This window comes from Phyllobates terribilis, unplaced genomic scaffold (assembly GCF_046119375.1).
Source record: "Phyllobates terribilis strain yellow unplaced genomic scaffold, ASM4611937v1 Scaffold_7__3_contigs__length_470593459, whole genome shotgun sequence".
Taxonomy (NCBI): domain Eukaryota; kingdom Metazoa; phylum Chordata; class Amphibia; order Anura; family Dendrobatidae; genus Phyllobates; species Phyllobates terribilis.
Genome location: NW_027362767.1, coordinates 403,185,720 through 403,204,324, shown reverse-complemented (window position 1 = coordinate 403,204,324; position 18,605 = coordinate 403,185,720). Strand labels below are relative to the sequence as shown.

Here is an 18,605-nt window from a genome sequence, read left to right as displayed (position 1 = left end):
ATACCTCGCTCGCTTCGTCCAGTGAGTCCAACCTAGTGTACTCCGAAGCAGAGGTTACTCCCGAGTCTCTACACCCCTCCGACCAGGCGGAGGACCTCCAGTTGTGTTCAGAACCCTTTGGGGTGCCACCTGGTGGTGAAAGGACAGAGACTCTCCTATACTCTGTACCTGATACCTCGCTCGCTTCGTCCAGTGAGTCCAACCTAGTGTACTCCGAAGCAGAGGTTACTCCCGAGTCTCTACACCCCTCCGACCAGGCGGAGGACCTCCAGTTGTGTTCAGAACCCTTCGGGGTGCCACCTGGTGGTGAATGGACAGAGACTTTCCTATACTCGGTACCCGATACCTCGCCTGCTTCCTCCAGTGAGTCCAACCTAGTGTACTCCGAAGCAGAGGTTACTCCCGAGTCTCTACACCCCTCCGACCAGGCGGAGGACCTCCAGTTGTGTTCAGAACCCTTCGGGGTGCCACCTGGTGGTGAATGGACAGAGACTTTCCTATACTCGGTACCCGATACCTCGCCTGCTTCCTCCAGTGAGTCCGACCTAGTGTACTCTGAAGCAGTTGTTTTCTCTGAGCCTCTGCACTCTTCTGACCCGGCGGAGGACCTCCAGTTGTTTCCTGAATCCTCCGGGGTACCACCAGATAACAAAGAGACAGTGACTTTTCCTCATTATGTACCTGATAACCCGTCTATTTTTTCCTGTGAGCTTGACAAGATGTACCTCGAAGCAGAGATTACCCTCAAGTCTCTGTCCCCCTCCAACCCAGTGAACGACTGGTCCTCGAATTCCCTGCGGAAGATTCTGGCAGGCCTGAAGAAGAGGGGGCGTAAGGGGGGAGGTACTGTAACATACCTGGCGGCGTCCTTGCATAGTGGTCCATCTCCCACTGTGCAGGAGCGCGCACTTGATCTCCTGTCCAGAATGTCTCTCTGGCTTCCCTCCATGCTGTCTGTTTGTGTCTGTCTCTGCTGCTTAAGGGCGGCGCCCGATCACTTCCTGCTCTTTGTACCTGCTGTGGGTCACGCCCCTTGTGCGTCCTCAGCCTATTGCTGTCTGACACTTGGTATATAGCTCAGCAGCTCCCTTCTATCCCTGCCTGAGCATAGTGTTTTCCTTCAGTGTGTGCTTGCACTCTGAAGGTGCCAGGTCCCGTCTTTGTTCCTTGTCTGCCTTTCCTGGAGGCTGTATTTCCAGGCCTGTCTGAACTTAGTCCTGTATGTCTCCTGCTTTGCGGTATCAGCTCCCGTGTCTGAACCAAGTCCTGTATGTCTCCTGCTTTGCGGTATCAGCTCCCGTGTCTGAACTGTGTCCTGTATGTCTCCTGCTTTGCGGTGTTAGTTCCCGTGTCTGAACTAGTCCTGTATGTCTCCTGCTTTTCGGTATTAGTTCCCGTGTCTGAACTGAGTCCTTTCTGTGTATCTTGTTTGTCCTGTCTGAACACGCTCCTAGCCTGTTCCTCCCGCCTTCTAGGGGCCGATTACCTAGACCCGCTCCTGTATTTTGTCTGTCCTGTCTGAACACGCTCCTAGCCTGTTCCTCCCGCCTTCTAGGGGCCGATTACCTAGACCCGCTCCTGTATTTTGTCTGTCCTGTCTGAACACGCTCCTAGCCTGTTCCTCCCGCCTTCTAGGGGCCGATTACCTAGACCCGCTCCTGTATTTTGTCTGTCCTGTCTGAACACGCTCCTTGCCTGTTCGTCCTGCCTCTCTGGGGGCAGTATTCCCAGACCCGCTCCTGTATCCCGCTGCAGTGTCGGTCCCCTCCGTACACTCAGTTCCAGTCTGAACTCTCTCCTATCCTTTACCTGTTTTTCCTCTATGTCCGTTCCCTTCCTTTTTCTGCAGAGTCTGAACTTGTACCTAACTCCTGCCTGTTGTCTCTGTACTCCCGTTTGTGAGTTTGTGGTCCACTCGCTACTTCACTGCAAGTACCCTGTGGGTGTCTGGCTCTCTTTCCCTTCCTGTCTGTTCCGTGTGTACAGAGTCCTGTCCTGCCCTGCTTCTGCCCGCTGCTCCGGCAGTCCTGTCCTGCCCTGCTTCTGCCCGCTGCTCCGGCAGTCCTGTCCTGCCCTGCTTCTGCCCGCTGCTCCGGCAGTCCTGTCCTGCCCTGCTTCTGCCCGCTGCTCCGGCAGTCCTGTCCTGCCCGCTGCTCCGGCAGTCCTGTCCTGCCCTGCTTCTGCCCGCTGCTCCGGCAGTCCTGTCCTGCCCTGCTTCTGCCCGCTGCTCCAGCAGTCCTGTCCTGCCCTGCTTCTGCCCGCTGCTCCGGCAGTCCTGTCCTGCCCTGCCTGTACCCCTCTGCCTGTAATGTTCCTGAGTCCCAGTGTGTACTGGGCCCTATCCTGCCTGTGTTCCTACCTGCTAGTGCCTCCCTGTCTGCACTCTAGCTGTGCTTGCCTGTACCCCCCTGCCTGCTTACCCGCCTGCCTGCATACCAGTCGTGCCTGCCTATACCCACCAGTCTGTGTGCCAGCCTACCAGTCTTTTCCTGTATTCCCCTGTGTGGGTCAACAGCCGTGTCCGGGGTCTGTCCTGGAGTAGCACCTGGTCCCTCTGCTCGGTTCCTCCTTGGTGCACTGGCGTCGTATGCCGTCGTGCGACCCTGGTCGGATCGGGTGAATACTTAGTCACGCCCCTCCAGGCATTCACTCTCCGGCACGGTCCAGTGGAATCACTACCAATCACACGCACACGCCGCTTAGCCCGGGCGTGTGCATAACACCTGCGCTTGGCTTTGCAGACTCCTTCTTGATCATCCTTCTCTCACTAGGACCCAGCAGTGATATCCACCTTCTGCTGCTAATTAACACACCCTTGCTTTATATTTAAAAACCCTCAGTGTCTCCAGAGAGTTGCCAGTGATATAACTATTTTCATATTTTTCTCTGTTCAGGCCTGGAGTTCTAGCAGTCGGCTAGTTTCTTCTTGGAGTTCCTTGGTGGATTGTTGTCGTCTTCTCTCTGTTGTCTTCTCAAAGCTAAGTGTATTCCCTTGTCTGTTTCCCTTGTTTGTCTTTAGTAGCAGTGGGGGCTGACTAGTGCTCACCCCTTCCCCTCCCTACCTATGGCCTAGCTCTAGGGTCAATCAGGGACTAGGTATCCTGCTCGGCGATAGGTGCAGAACCTATTTAGGGACGATAGGGGAGTCAGGGTGTTGTTAGATCTCCCTAGGGGTCTCCACTCCCCCTTTCCCTAGCTGTTGGGCTTCCCCCTTTTCCCATCGTCATACGCTGGGTCCTTCCCATACCTAGCATGACAGTAACATAAAGACTCATCACAAGGCTCAGTAGTTAAATCAGTTTATTATCTGACGTACATCCATGTGTCCCGTATACAGGGTTAGTAAGAGCACGAGTTACAGGCAGATCACAAGATTTTACGCAGGGTTACAGTAAGGGGCCCCAGTACATGTTTCAAAGGTGGGGTCCGCTATATGAGAGAATTAGTGATGTCCCCCACCCCCTGGGGGTCATATAATAAAACACATCCTCACAAAGGTGTCCTATATACCTGCACATATATCTGTATATAGGTAGCCTGTAAATATATCTATACAGATCACTGCTACTGTGAATGTGTTGTGTGTATCAGTCCAGATATGTAATGTGTGTCTGTATATGCTGCCATCTGTATATGCGCTCTATAGGTTGTGTATGATCCCCTCCGATTCGCCCAGTGAGCCCTCGGGTGGGGTTGTGCTAGCTAATATTTAGCACGATGCACAGAGATACTTACTACTCACAGCACACAGAATACCCCATGCTACTATGTACAGAGGAGGGGGCTGCATGCAGTGACCAGTTATACAGGACGGGAGCGACAAATCCAGTGGGCAACGTCTTGATCACATGCCACGTGGGATATACAACACTGACCCAATAACCCTCCGGCTTTCGGATGAATTGGAACAAGACACTGGAGGATGATGGGAAGAAATCGGATATAGGATGATGAGAAGAACCGACAAAGAGATAAGAAAACACGGCAATCAAAGACACAGAAGGCGTAACGAGTGGTGAAGAAGAGGCAACAACCAAAGACAAGAAGCTAGGAAACATTCAACATGTCGAAGCCTAGAGGCCTCCATACACGTTAAAGTTATCCAACTCTGGTACATGGAGGCCAGCCAATTCTTCCCTGCCAGATCCTAGTGGTATCTAGCCGTGGCTTACTCCCCTCCAATGATTGAAAATGCACGCTCATCCAAATCGAGCATGCATGGGTATGATGGTAGTCAGAGTTGATACCAATCGATTGGCAGGAGCAGGATCCAGTAGTTTGTGGCCGTTGTAGGAGATCGCTGTGAATCGACTCCTACATCCCGGCATACACGGCTCATCTTTTCATTACGTGATATCTCGCCAGGCCTACTAATTATAAGAAAAGCCGTGGGAGCTGTCCAGGAAGAGGTGGTTCTCAGGGCTCCCGTACAGCGGCCACAGATTACTGATGTGGTCAATGGACCAGGATCTGAGAATCCATTCGTACCAACGCTAGCGGTAGTTTTCTGAACAAGGTTGTGGGCATCTCAGGACTGGGAGGATTATAGATCTGGGCTGGGCTAAGCAATTTAAAGTACCCATATAAAGTGGACTAAAGTTGACAAAAATGGATGATTCCAACCATAAAGAAGCTTTGTCGGGTGGAATTTAACGATGAATAATCTTTTTAGCCAACTGGTAACACACCATTATCTTTTGGAATGAGGTTGGGATACAAGAACAGAATACCAACTACAATTGACCATTTTTTAAAATTTTTGTTCTACCATCAACCAATTTCTGTCTAATGTCTATGGCCACCTCGGGTCATGATGGATTAGGGCAAAGTATAGAAGGTAACGGCAAATGTAATTGAAGGACACTGAAGCAGGACTAGAAGGTACAGTTTCAACATGGAGTGATTGATGGGATGTGTGAGTAAATCGCACCCTAAGAAGAAGACAATCCTTTGACGAGAAAAATTGGACAATGTCTTCCAACCATCAGTAGTTAAATAAATTAAGGCATCATAAAAGTACCGACATACTATAGATATCAAGGGACTACAGGACTGGAGCCAATGGGAAAGAGTGAGACACTACTAATTATGGTGGCTCTTTATAATTATCACAAATTTCAATTAGAGAGTTTAGTAATGGAAGACTATTTACATTACATGACAAAATAATGTTCAATGTCACCTGATTTCTTCCATCATCCATGGAGAGACCGATTGGTGTCTTTACAATAGGACACATTGACAAGGTGTGTGGTGACTTTGGAAAGTCTAGAGCAGTGTTTCCCAAACTCCATTTTCACGGCCCCCCACAGGTCATGTTTTCAGGATCTTCTTAGTATTGCACAGGTGAGAGAATTCCTGATGCCTTGATGATACTTCAATCACCTCTGTAATACTAAGGAGACCCTGAAAACATGACCTGTGGGGGGCCGTGAGGATGGGGTTTGGGAAACACTGGTCTAGAGACACAGTGGTGTATACAGAAGATACTATAGAAAATGGATACGGTGGAGCTCGGGCATGCTATATACATACATCAAATCAAATTTTTTAGGTTTAGCTTTACATTACATTCACTGTTTACAACCAAGTAACCATCAATATCATACAATTGATCTTTATCAAGTACTGTGTCATGACTATGTGGAATGGATTTCCAACCATGACTATATCACTTTAATTATGAAGACATGGTGGACCATTGTTGTCATCACTCACCAGTCGTAGTCATGGGCTGAGATTTGGTTAAGCCTTGTTAGATCTTGATGGGTCAACAAGTTTCATCCACTTTCACAGCGATATCATACAATGGTCTTATGTAATGTGTGATGACCACATAGAATGGATTTCCAACCACGACCACATCACTATCTTTAATTATGAAGACCTGGTGAACCATCATTGGCTTCTGTGACATTACTATTAATAGTCAGGGGCTGTGACTGGTACTTGAGATTTGGCCAAGCCTTGTATGACCTTGATGGGTTAGTGAGGTCCAACCATTTAACTAGCAATATCATACAATCGGTCTTGATCAAGTCCTGGGTGATGACTATATGGAATAGATTTTAGACCATGACTAAATCAATATAGAGATGACTTTAGTTATGAAGACATGGTACACCATTTTTCATCTCAAATACATTACCAATTCCTAGTTATGGGTTGCAACTAGTACTAGAGATTTTGCAAGGCCTTGTGTAATCTTGATGGGTAAGCAAGGTCCAATAACATACCCAGGTATGTCATACATGGTGTTGATGAAGTACTGTGTTATGGCTACGTGGAACGGATTTCCAACCATGGCCACATCATTATTTTTAGTCATGAAGACATGGTGGACCATCGTTGGCTTCATTGGCAGTAACAGTTCCTAGTCATGGGTTTCATCTAGTCCAAGAACTTTGACCAAGCCTTGTATGATCTCGATAAAACACTTTCCCAGCGATATCACACAATGGTCTCGCTCTAGGACTGTGTGATGACTATTTTGATTGGATTTCTGACCACAACTATATCAATATACAGATGAGTTTAGTTTTGAAAATATTGAAAACCATCTTTGGCCTCAGTGACATTACCAATTCTTAGTAATGGGTTGCAACTAGTACTAGAGATTTGTCCAAGACTTGTGTGATCTTGATGGGTAAGCAAGGTCCAACCACTGACCCAGCGATATCATAAAATGGTCTTTATCAAGTTTTGTGTGATGACTATGTGGAATGGATCTTCAAATCATGATCATATCACTATCTTTAGTTATAAGAACATAGTAGACCATCGTTGGCTTCAGGGACATTAGCAGTGTCCAGTCATGGGTTACAACTAGTTCTAAAGGTTTGGACAAGCCTTGATGGATCAGAGAAGTCCAAGCACTTACCCAGTGATATCACACAACGGACTTGCTCCAGAACTGTGTGATGACTACATGAAATGGATTTCCGACCACAACTAAATCACTTTATAGATGACTTTAGTTGCGAAGACATGGAAGACCATTGTTGGCCTCAGTGAAATTTGGCCAAACCTTGTGTGATCTTGATGGGTCAATGATCACGAATGAACAAATTATAAGAAGTGACTATTAGTTTTTACAGATTAAAGGCCTATGAACTATTCTTGTATGTCTACTATAAGTTTAATAGAAAATGAATGGCAGCTAGAGAAAAGCTTGGATAGTATTGTAGGTTCCTGCACTTGGTGTCCAGTTGAAGGTTCTGTTAAGGGAAGGAAGCAAGTAAAAACCTTCACCCTACAAAGCAAGAACATCCTTACCCCCTCCTCCGGCATTTATTTTTGCACTGAATGAGACAGTGACACACAGAGGGGCCCCTGTTTTCAGAGGAACATTAGACAAGGCACTGGGGAGTCAAGGGATGCAGACACAGACAGAAGGAGACGGAAGTCTGTGGCTCCAAATGACAGGGCTTAGAAGATGCAGGGCTGATTGGGAGGAAGGGTTAAGATTGCATCTCAGCCCGAAGCAGCCAGGGAAACCAACAGCAAAACAGCAACCTGAAGGAGAACAGAAAGGACAGTGAGTGCAGTGCAGAAAGAAAGCGAGCGCCACTGCAAAGACACCACGAACGAGATGTGCAGAGCAGATTAATGCATACAACTGAAAAGAAAGAAAAAGCTTAAAGGGGTTCTCCTGCTTCAGCACCTCCAGAAGATTAGACTGATGAGGTCTACAATTTGCAACCTAGTGATTGGACCCTCGTGGTGCAAAAATCATTGGTTACACAGCACCAATCCAACCAATGAAATCAATAACATATAACATGGCTTATCAGGGCATTCTCCAATGCTTCATTAGATGTCCCAAAATTGGCTTTAAAGGGGGATGTCCACTTTGGAAAATCCTGTTTTGAAACAAGGGTTCTCTTACAATATGTGGATCACATGGTGTCTCGCTTCTGACACTTCAGCGATCAGCGCTAAACTGTTATAGAACCTGGGATTCAATTATCCTGCAGTGCCTCCGCTGGAGAAACTAAGTATTATGCCGTGTGCCCACAATGTGTTTTTTAAGCGTTTCCGCAGCGGCAAAAACTATGCAGAAACGCTTAAAAAATGCATGGTAGAAGGTCTGCCATGTTCCCCAATGATGATCCGCATGTGCTGTGCGGATTATCATTGCGGAAAAAACGCAGCACTACCAATTATTTTGCGGAAGTTTTGCGTTTTCGCCGCCATTGACTTGCATTGGAACGCATGGAATCCGCATCACTGCATCTGTACATGCGGAATCCATGCGCTTCAATGTGCGGATGGTACCCGGGTCTAGAGGACAGGAGACTCTCCTCCGGACCCGGGTACCATAGAAAACTGTAAAAAAAAGAATAAAATAAAAAATAAATGTTATACTTACCTTCTGGCGGCCCCCCGGTGTGCTCGTCCTCTCATGCCGGCAGATTGCGATGTACTGGAGGACCTGCGCTGACGTCATAGTCATGTGACAGGTCACGTGACGCTGACGTCGGCAGGTCCTTCAGTGTACCGCTCCTGGCATGAGAGGACGAGAGTGAAGCATGACTCCGGGGGGCCATCAGAAGGTAAGTATAGATTTTTTATTTTTAACCATTCTTTGGGGTCACAGTATATAAATCCATGCCGGTTGCATGGATTTATATAGTGTGACCAAGTTGACAAGCACTTTCCAAGTGATGCTAAAATCGCTTGGAAAGCGCTTGACACCCGCATGCGGAAATGCAAGTGAAGAAAGCTTCACATCCGCATGTACAATCCGCATGTACAATCCGCATGCGTTTTTTTCTGCCAGGGAGATGCAGAAACGCTCAGGAAAAATCCGGAGCATTTCTGCATCGTGGGCACATAGCCTAACACAGTTCCCCATTAACAATGGGCTGAAGTGCGGGGTCCTCCAGAGCAAAAGATGTTTTTTGAAGCTTCACTCCTATTCAATATTAACGGGTTATTCCCAACATTTAAAGTTCTCACCTATCTACAGGATAAGTGACAACTAGAAGATTGGTCGGGGTCCGAACACTGGAACATCCACTGACTCCAACAATCCCATAGAGAATGAATAGAGCAGCGCCGAGTGGAGGCGTCACCACCATTCAGTTTCCACTTGGCATTTGTAGCTCCATTCTCAGGATCGATGGGGGCCTTAGCGGTTGAGAATACCCCTTGGTTCTTATATCCTTCTCCACTCAACAGCTCACCAATATGTCTATATTACAGCAGCAGGTGAAAAAACGGGTGCCAAGAAGTGTCCATCCCAACCGCCAATGTAACCTACCGCGCATGCGCTAGTAATGTCCAGGACTTGTGAGCGCAAGAGTTTCATCGGCGGTTGCATGGTCGCTTGTTTTATAAAATTCCATGAGTCTGAACAGACTATAGTCACAGGAGTCTGGATATTTACTGGTTTAACTTATCAGCTAGAACCGGAGGACCCCTTTAACTAGAGAGTAGATTTACAGCATTTGATTAAAAAAATCAATGCAAAGCAAAAAAAGAAAAAAACAAAAAAAAAACAAAGAAGAATGAATATAGCACAGATAGACAACGCAAATGGATGGAAATAGTAAGTGCAGAGCAGATAATGCATACAGAGACAGACTACAATCCAGGGAGGGGGCTAGTACTAACGAATCGTGGAAGGTCATGTGGACTAAAACACTAGTGGAAATGAGAACAGTGGTGTTGCCAATGGTAATCAATTTATAGGTATTATTCTGGAAATAAAAGCTGATTGATTGTTATGGGCAACACCGAAGCTCTTGTTTGCACTGCCATTCACATAACACACAATACAAGAAATGCATGGATATAGTATATATATAGTGAGTACAATGCATAGTGACTGAATAAAGTATACAGATACAGTGTAGGCTGTGAATTTTGTGCAGACACATAAGAATATTATTTCCTCTGCTGACTATGACCTGTTTATACATGTCTACAGCTCCCATTGACTTCAATACTAGCTGTATAAATCCATATGTTATTATCTCCCCCTAGTGGTGGCTATATGCAACATGAATTCCATAATTTATCATATCAGAAAAGTAGAGCTACCACAAAACCTAAATTAGAAAATGAATGTACAGAGCTGAGTCTGTAAAACCATGAAAAGGCCGCTCTGCTCTGTACTTTTGTAGCCATTTCATAGGTTACCAGACTCAATCGCCTGATTGGAGGAGATGCCAGAAGTCATATCCCCACTCATTTGATATTAATGACTTATCCTAAGAATAAGTCATCAACATTAAAGTTCAGGAAAACCCCTTTAAGAAAGGTGAAATCCATTTGATGGGGGTTCCCAATTGGGCCTATTCTGAATTTTGCTATGAGAACCCTATGATTTTGACGTTTGCCACTTTCAGATACTATTTAGGTGCAAATTTATTAAAATTGTCTAAAAGGAGCAGCTTTCCTTTTCTCCGAATCGTTAAAGTGTACCCGTCGTTTTCATTTTTATTTCGGAAATGAATAATTCGCATGGAAATAATCAACTAGGTAATACAGTATATCTGATTAGAGAAATCTGCTTCTTTCTCCATCCGTAAAATCTGTGTTCAGTGCCGACAGATTTTCAAATGACTGAGATAAGAGATGACAGTTGTTGCTCATAAAGTTCTATGGAGGGGGAGGAGCTAGAGGAAGACACAGACATTCCGCTGAAACGACAGTTGAACTTTAAATAAATAAATGCTGAGCTCTGATTGGTTGATATTGTCAACAGACAGTTTTTCTTTTAGACAGGTCCCCAACTACCCAATGGCAACTGCTTATTTCTGGGAAATCTAAGGAGCAAGCCCTCTCGAAAAGAAGAGGTGTGCAGCGCTCATCAGTGACCCCACACATTGAACAGAGCTCGCAGTGCGACTCCATTCAGTGTTTACATCTGTCCGCCACCAGAGTTAATAATAGCTAACTGATGGGGGTTCTGGATGCCGGACCCCCACCAATCTAATACGGATGACCTATCCTATGGATGCTATCATAAGTATCATGTGACAGAGAACCCCTTTAAGTTGCTATTAAAGGGGTTGGCCTGTAAATAACATATATCACCTATCCACAGGATAGGTTTTAAATGTATGATCTCTGGGGGACTGAGACCAATCATGAGAACTGGGGGTCCCAAAGCTTCCTGTGTGAATGGAACTCTGAGTGTTTATCATGCAAATTCACTGTCATTCGACACATAGGGCTTAAAGGAGTTGTCCACCTTTTGGAACATTTTTTTTTTACTTAAATGCTTGTAATTTGGGCTAAAAAATATTTTTGCAATTGGGTTTCATAAAAAATTGTCATCGTTTGTCTCCTATTCTTCTATAGCCTCTGTATTGTACTGTCTATTACTAGCTGTAGAATGAGTTAGCTGAGAATCCGTCAGTGAACCCGCTAAGATAGGGAGTTTGTAACTCTGTTATCTGTCTTTTTCTGAGCTCTGCTCAGCTGATTTATGACCGCAAACCACATCAAAGTTTAATGTGCGGAGAAATAAAGATTATGTAAAAGTGCAACATTTTTAATGAAACCCAATTGCTAAAATAATTTTTAGCCCCAAAAAATGTATAAATAAATTCACAAAAATGGACGACCCCTTTAAGCTTCAGACCCCCGATATCATACATTTATAATCTATCCTGTAGGTAGGTGATAAATGTTGTTTATGGAACAACCCCTTTACATTTTCTTCTAGCTGCCACTATTCTCTTAAAAAAGATGAACAAAATATAGTAACAATCAATCCAGATCTGAAAACAGCAAATCAGTTCAGCCAATAGGATTTGCTCGTCTCTAACTCAGTGTTTCTGTCTTGAAAAGATTACTTTGGATGAAATAAAACTTTTGCATATGTTATTTCCTATCATGTTTTTGACACAAAATTGAGCTGTTTCTAAAACTAATGAGAAAGAAACATTTACTTAATTATAACAGTGCTACTCTCACAAGTGGTGGTAGCTGGCATTCAACTGAAAAGGATCTGAGAGAAGCACTGTATGGAGAGATCTGGCAATCTGTAAGATTCTCCTGTTTGCCATGATTTTTATTAAATCAATAAGTGTGACTGGCATGAGAGAGATTGTATAGGATGCCGGCATCCAACTAAAAAGGACATGAGGGAGGAGCACTGTGAGCACAGATCTAATACTCTGTAAGACCCTCTTCTTTATAATCCTCCTTATTAAATCGGTAAGTGTGACTGTTACGAGATGTTGTATAGCAATGCTGGAATCCATCTAAAAAGGACCTGAGGAAGGAGCAAAGCCGGCAGAAATCTGACAATTTGTAAGACTCTCTTCTTTATAATCCTCCTTATTAAATCTGTAAGTGTGACTGCTGTGAGAGGTTGTATAGGATTCAGGCATCCAACTAAAAAGGACATAAGGGAGGAGCATTGATGTAACACTCTGCAAGTCTCTCTTCTTTATAATCCTCCTTACTAACTCTGTCACAAGATGTTGTAAAAGAAGATGGCATCCAACTAAAAAGAACCTGAGGAAGGAGCATCGTGGTCAGAGATCTGACAATCTGTAAGACTCTTCTATACAAAGCTCCTTATTAAATTGGTAAAGTCTGACTGTCATGAGAGGTTGTATAGGATGCCGGCATCCAACTAAAAAGGACATGAGGGAGGAGCACAGATCTAACAGTCTGTCTACTCTTACAATGCTCCTCCTTCAAGTCCTTTTCAGTTGTATTCCAGCCCACTATATAATTATATGCCAGTGTATAGACTCTCAGTGCATAAGAATGTGGGTGGCTGAGACTGCGGTTGTCACATCCGTCACTGCTGCATTTTATATAATATTAGTGCACAGATTTGTTGTACAATTGACAGTTACAAGCAAAGCTCTAGAGCTGGCTGATATAAGATGACACGAGCGTTATATAGAGGTCTCTGCTGTGGGGCATCAGACCCGGGTCACAGATACATTGCTAGGTGTATGTACGTCCTACGGGCAGCAGTGATACCTGGAGAGAGAATTTTCCGATGCAAGTTCTTTCGGTGTCCGCACTGTGTTGAAGTTGCGTTTTGGTTGTGACACTGGAGATAACAAGAAATCAGGTGAAATGCAATCCATGAAATATTCTCCTATACACATTCACACAGCAGTGACCGCCTGCAAGGTCTGCTAATGCTCATATCATGCTCCCAACTTATCCTACCTCATTGGTGCCAATTTTCTTTCATCCCTGCTGTAATGCAAATTTGTCATCAGAAAATGACCCGTGTTTAATTTTTTTAATGTTTTTTTCTATCACTTTATTAAAACAAAAATAAAAGAATAGCTTTCCCACTTGCCACTAGACCTAATACTAGACTCTTCCTGTTCTTCACGTGGATATCAGCAACAATAGACTGACTCTGACCCCTAATTGTTTGTGTAAATGTATAAACTGTGTATGCTCCAATCTCATAAAAGTTCATTGTGAAGAGAGGGGGAGGAAGTGAGCTGTAACATCACCTATTGTGAATGGTGGATCCTGTGTTATCTACTGTATATAGAGGTGTTATCAGTCATTGTACAGGAGGAGGAGGTGAGCTGTGACATCACCTATTGTGAATGGTGGATCCTGTGTTATCTACTGTATATAAAGGTGTTATCAGTCATTGTACAGGAGGAGGAGGAGGCGAGCTGTGACATCACCTATTGTGAATGGTGGATCCTGTGTTATCTACCGTATATAGATGAGTTATCAGTCATTGTACAAGAGGAGGTGAGCTGTGACATCACCTATTGTGAATGGTGGATCCTGTGCTATCTACTGTATATAGATGTGTTATTAGTCATTGTGCAGGAGGAGGTGAGCTGTGACATCACTTATTGTGAATGGTGGATCCTGTGTTATCTACTGTATATAGAGGTGTTATCAGTCATTGTACAGGAGGAGGAGGTGAGCTGTGCCATCACCTATTATAAATGGTGGATCCTGTGTTATCTGCTGTGTATAGAGGTGGAATCAGTCATTGTACAGGAGGAGGAGGTGAGCTGTGATATCACCTATTGTGAATGGTGGATCCTGTGTTATCTACTGTATATAGAGGTGTTATCAGTCATTGTACAGGAGGAGGAGGTGAGCTGTGACATCACCTATTGTGAATGGTGGAACCTGTGTTATCTACTGTATATAGAGGTGTTATCAGTCATTGTACAGGAGGAGGAGGTGAGCTGTAACATCACTTATTGTGAATGGTGGATCCTGTGCTATCTACTGTATATAGAGGTGTTATCAGTCATTGTACCAGAGGAGGTGAGCTGTGACATCACCTATTGTGAATGGTGGATCCTGTATTATCTACTGTATATAGAGGTTTTATCAGTCATTGTACCAGAGGAGGTGAGCTGTGACATCACGTATTGTGAATGGTGGATCCTGTGTTATCTACTGTATATAGAGGTGTTATCAGTCATTGTACCAGAGGAGGTGAGCTGTGACATCACCTATTGTGAATGGTGCATCCTGTGTTATCTACTGTATATAGAGGTGTTATTAGTCATTGTACAGGAGGAGGAGGAGATGAGCTGTGCCATCACCTATTGTAAATGGTGGATCCTGTGTTATCTGCTGTGTATAGAGGTGGAATCAGTCATTGTTCAGGAGGAGGAGGTGAGCTGTGATATCACCTATTGTGAATGGTGGATCCTGTGTTATCTACTGTATATAGAGGTGTTATCAGTCATTGTACAGGAGGAGGAGGTGAGCTGTAACATCACCTATTGTGAATGGTGGATCTTGTGTTATCTACTGTATATAGAGGTGTTATCAGTCATTGTATAGGAGGAGGAGGTGAGCTGTGACATCACCTATTGTGAATGGTGGATCCCGTGTTATCTACTGTATATAGAGGTGTTATCAGTCATTGTACAGGAGGAGGAGGTGAGCTGTGATATCACCTATTGTGAATGGTGGATCCTGTGTTATCTACTGTATATAGAGGTGTTATCAGTCATTGTATAGGAGGAGGTGAGCTGTGACATCACCTATTGTGAATGGTGGATCCTGTGTTATCTAGTGTATATAGAGATGTTATTGTTAGAACTCTCCTGTTAGTTTTTTTTTTGTTTGCTGGTCACATGACCATTTTTGCCTATTTAATCCGGCTCCGCCCTCCTGGTCTTGCTGGACTTCATTGTATTTACTACTCTTAAGCTAGCTTGGTGCTCTGTTGCCGTTCTCTGTTAGTTTTGCTAGGTCTTCTGACCTCTATGCTTTTTGTTGTGTTTGTCTTTGACTGCTACTATTTCTGCTAGGAGGTGTCCAACTTATCCCAGTCCCTAGTTCTTGTAGGGATCCCTCCCTCACATCTATAGGTCTTCGTTCAGACTAGCCGAGGACTTTAGCGGGTCTGATCGCAGGATCAGGTTCCCCGTTACATCGTAGGGATCTAGTTTAGTTCTATTGTAGGGACAGTTCTCCTGTCTTTCCTTAGTCCCTGTAGCAGATCATAACAGTAAGTCCAGCCCTAAAAGAAAAAAAAAATTTTTCTCTAAGGAAAGACCTCCAGTTTTCCATCATGGTCTCGGTTCAAGATTTGGCTCAACGCTTGCAGGGACTCTCTCTGGAGGTGGCCAAGCTCCAACAACACGTGAGTAGCTGTTCTGGAGCACATTTTGTGGAACCAAAGGTACGTCTGCCTGATTTATTTTTTGGCGAACAACAAGATTTTTTTTCTTTTAAAAATGCTTGTTTATTGTATTTTCGTTTGAGACCCGGATCCTCTGGTGATGAATCACAGCGCATAGGGTTCATAATGTCACTTTTGCGCAAAGATCCTCAGGGATGGGCCTTCTCTCTCCAACCTAGTGATCCGTGCTTTAGATCAGTGGATAGTTTTTTTTCTGCTTTGGGTTTGTTGTATGATGATCCTGATCGTGTCTCATCTGCTGAGTCTGAATTGAGACGTTTGAGGCAGGGATCAGGTAATGTGGAAAAATATTGTTCTCACTTCCGTTGGTGGTCTGCCCAGGTGGGGTGGAACGATTCAGCTTTGAAAAGCTTGTTTCTTGCAGGGCTAGGTGAAAGGGTTAAGGATTTACTGATTGCTTATCCCACACCTGGAAACTTGCAGGAGGCTATGCAATTAGCTATACGGGTGGACAGGAGACTGCGTGCAAGGGTTAATGAGAGCAAATCCTCTGCTATGTCAGCTCCGAGTCTTGAGAGGTTCTGTGCTGACAATGGAGAGCCGATGGAGATTGGAGCGATGACACCCCGCTCTCAGGAAAAAGATCGCAGGCTTTCTGAAGGCTTGTGCTTCTATTGCGGAAATTCTGGTCATTTTATTAAGAACTGTGTGCTTCGTTTGAAGAAAGAAAAAAAAATGGTCAGTTATGCCTGTATTGCCTGTTTAAATTCTAAGGGAGTATTCCTATCTGCCACTACCGCTGCTCAGGATGAATTAATTGAATTTCGGGTATTTGTGGATTGTGGTTCTACTCTGAATGTGATTGATGGGGGATTCTTGGAAAAACTTAGATTAGAACCTAAAACTTTGTCATCCCCTATTGCTGTGGTTTCTGTCGATGGCTCTCCCTTGAAGAGTGTTACTCATAAGGTCTGTGAATTTCCCCTCACTATTAATGGTATTCACCAAGAAAATTTGGATTTGGTGGTATTGGATAATTTGACTTCTCCAGTAATATTGGGGTTACCCTGGTTAAAATTGCACAATCCTGTACTGGATTGGTCTACCAATGAAATTAAGTCCTGGAGCCCTAAGTGTTATGACAAGTGTTGTAACGGACGTATTGCTGCTGTGGATAGAGGGGAATTGCCTGTACCTATTCAGGATTTTTGGAGAGTTTTTTCTGAGGAGGAGTCGCAGGTTTTGCCTCCCCATAGAGACTATGATTGTACCATTGAATTTGTCCCTGGAGCGACTCTTCCTAAAAGTCGTTTCTTTAATCTTACTATTCCTGAGAGAAAGGCTTTGGAGGAATACATACAGACAAGCTTGGCCGCCGGTCACATTAGGCCTTCCAAGTCTCCTGTGGCTGTTGGATTTTTTTTTGTAAAAAAAAAAGATGGCGGTTTACGTCCTTGTCTGGACTTTCGTGAGATTAATAAAATTACTGTGCGCAATCCTTACCCACTGCCATTGATTCCTGATTTATTTAACCAGTTAGTGGGGGCCAAGTGGTTCTCTAAAATTGATCTCCGGGGGGCATACAATTTGTTGCGCATGAAGGAGGGTGATGAATGGAAGACTGCTTTTAACACTCCTGTGGGTCATTTTGAGAATCTGGTTATGCCTTTTGGTCTTACCAATGCTCCAGCATTTTTTCAGAATCTTATTAATGACATCCTTAGACCTTTGATCGGCAAAAATGTGGTTCTGTATTTGGATGACATTCTGATTTATTCGCCGGATCTGGAGTCTCATTGGCGGAGCGTGCGTGAGGTATTACAGTTATTAATGGACAATTCGCTTTTTGCTAAGCTGGAGAAATGTGAGTTCGCTGTACAGAGAATTAGTTTTTTGGGCTACATTATCTCCAGTGAAGGTTTTGAGATGGATCCGGTTAAAGTTCAAGCTGTGCAGTAATGGCCTAGGCCTATTGGTTTGAAATCGATACAGAGGTTTTTGGGTTTCGCCAATTATTACAGAAAATTCATAAAAAACATTTCTATTATTGTCAAACCGCTGACCGATCTCACCAGGAAAGGTGCTAATGCGGTTCAGTGGTCTTCTGAGGCCATTGAAGCTTTTGTGTATCTCAAGGAGAGGTTCACCTCTGCTCCCATCCTTATGCAGCCTGATGTGACTAGGCCGTTTTTGGTTGAGGTTGATGCTTCTTCGGTGGGGGTCGGTGCGGTGTTGTCTCAGGAAAACAAGGATGGAGTACATCCCTGTGCCTTTTTTTCAAAAAAATTTTCTGAGACTGAACTTAATTACGATATTGGTAATCGGGAATTACTGGCTATTAAACTCACATTTGAACACTGGCGTCATCTCTTGGAAGGTGCTGAATTTCCCATTCAGGTTTTCACTGATCATAAAAATCTGATCTATCTTGATGCTGCCAAGCGCTTGAATGCCCGTCAGGCTAGGTGGGCACTTTTTTTCTCGCGGTTTAATTTTTCCATTACTTACATCCCGGGTACCAAGAATGTTAAAGCGGATGCTTTGTCTCGCAGCTTTTCTCCCATGGTCGGTGTTGAGGAGGAGGAGAGCATTTTACAAGAAGGTGTTGTGATAGCTGCTTTGGACTCCTTATTGGAGGATGAGATTCTTAAAGCTCAGGAGAATGCCCCATCTAACACTCCTCATGGGAGGTTGTTTGTGCCTAGGACCTTTAGGAGAGATTTGTTTGTTGAGTGTCATGAGTCTCGGTTGGCAGGTCATCCAGGAATTTCTGAGACCAAGAGACTTGTGGGTCGCAGTTTTTGGTGGCCTGGATGGCAGAAGGAAGTCATTAAGTGGGTGCGCCAATGTACTGTGTGTGCTAGATCCAAGTCTTCGCATGCTCCTGCTGCGGGGTTGCTTTGCCCTCTGGAGGTTCCTAGTGCACCTTGGACACATCTGGCTATGGACTTTATTACTGACCTTCCCCCCTCTGAAGGTTTCACGGTCATCTGGGTGGTCGTGGACCGTTTTAGCAAGATGTGTCACTTGG

At 44.5% G+C, this 18,605-nt stretch overlaps 1 protein-coding gene across 1 annotated transcript in view; it reads right to left on the bottom strand.

The window, feature by feature from the left end:
• Positions 1-3,285: 3,285 nt before the first annotated feature.
• CLIP3 (CAP-Gly domain containing linker protein 3) overlaps positions 3,286-18,605 on the bottom strand; it is a 53,525-nt gene continuing 38,205 nt past the window's right edge. Inside the window, exons 13-14 of the mRNA XM_073641655.1 lie at positions 12,958-13,030; positions 3,286-7,515 (exon numbers count right to left, since the gene is read on the bottom strand). Coding sequence (XP_073497756.1) covers positions 7,461-7,515; positions 12,958-13,030 — 128 coding nt within the window. The 3' untranslated portion in view covers positions 3,286-7,460. The remainder of the gene's footprint in view (positions 7,516-12,957; positions 13,031-18,605) is intronic.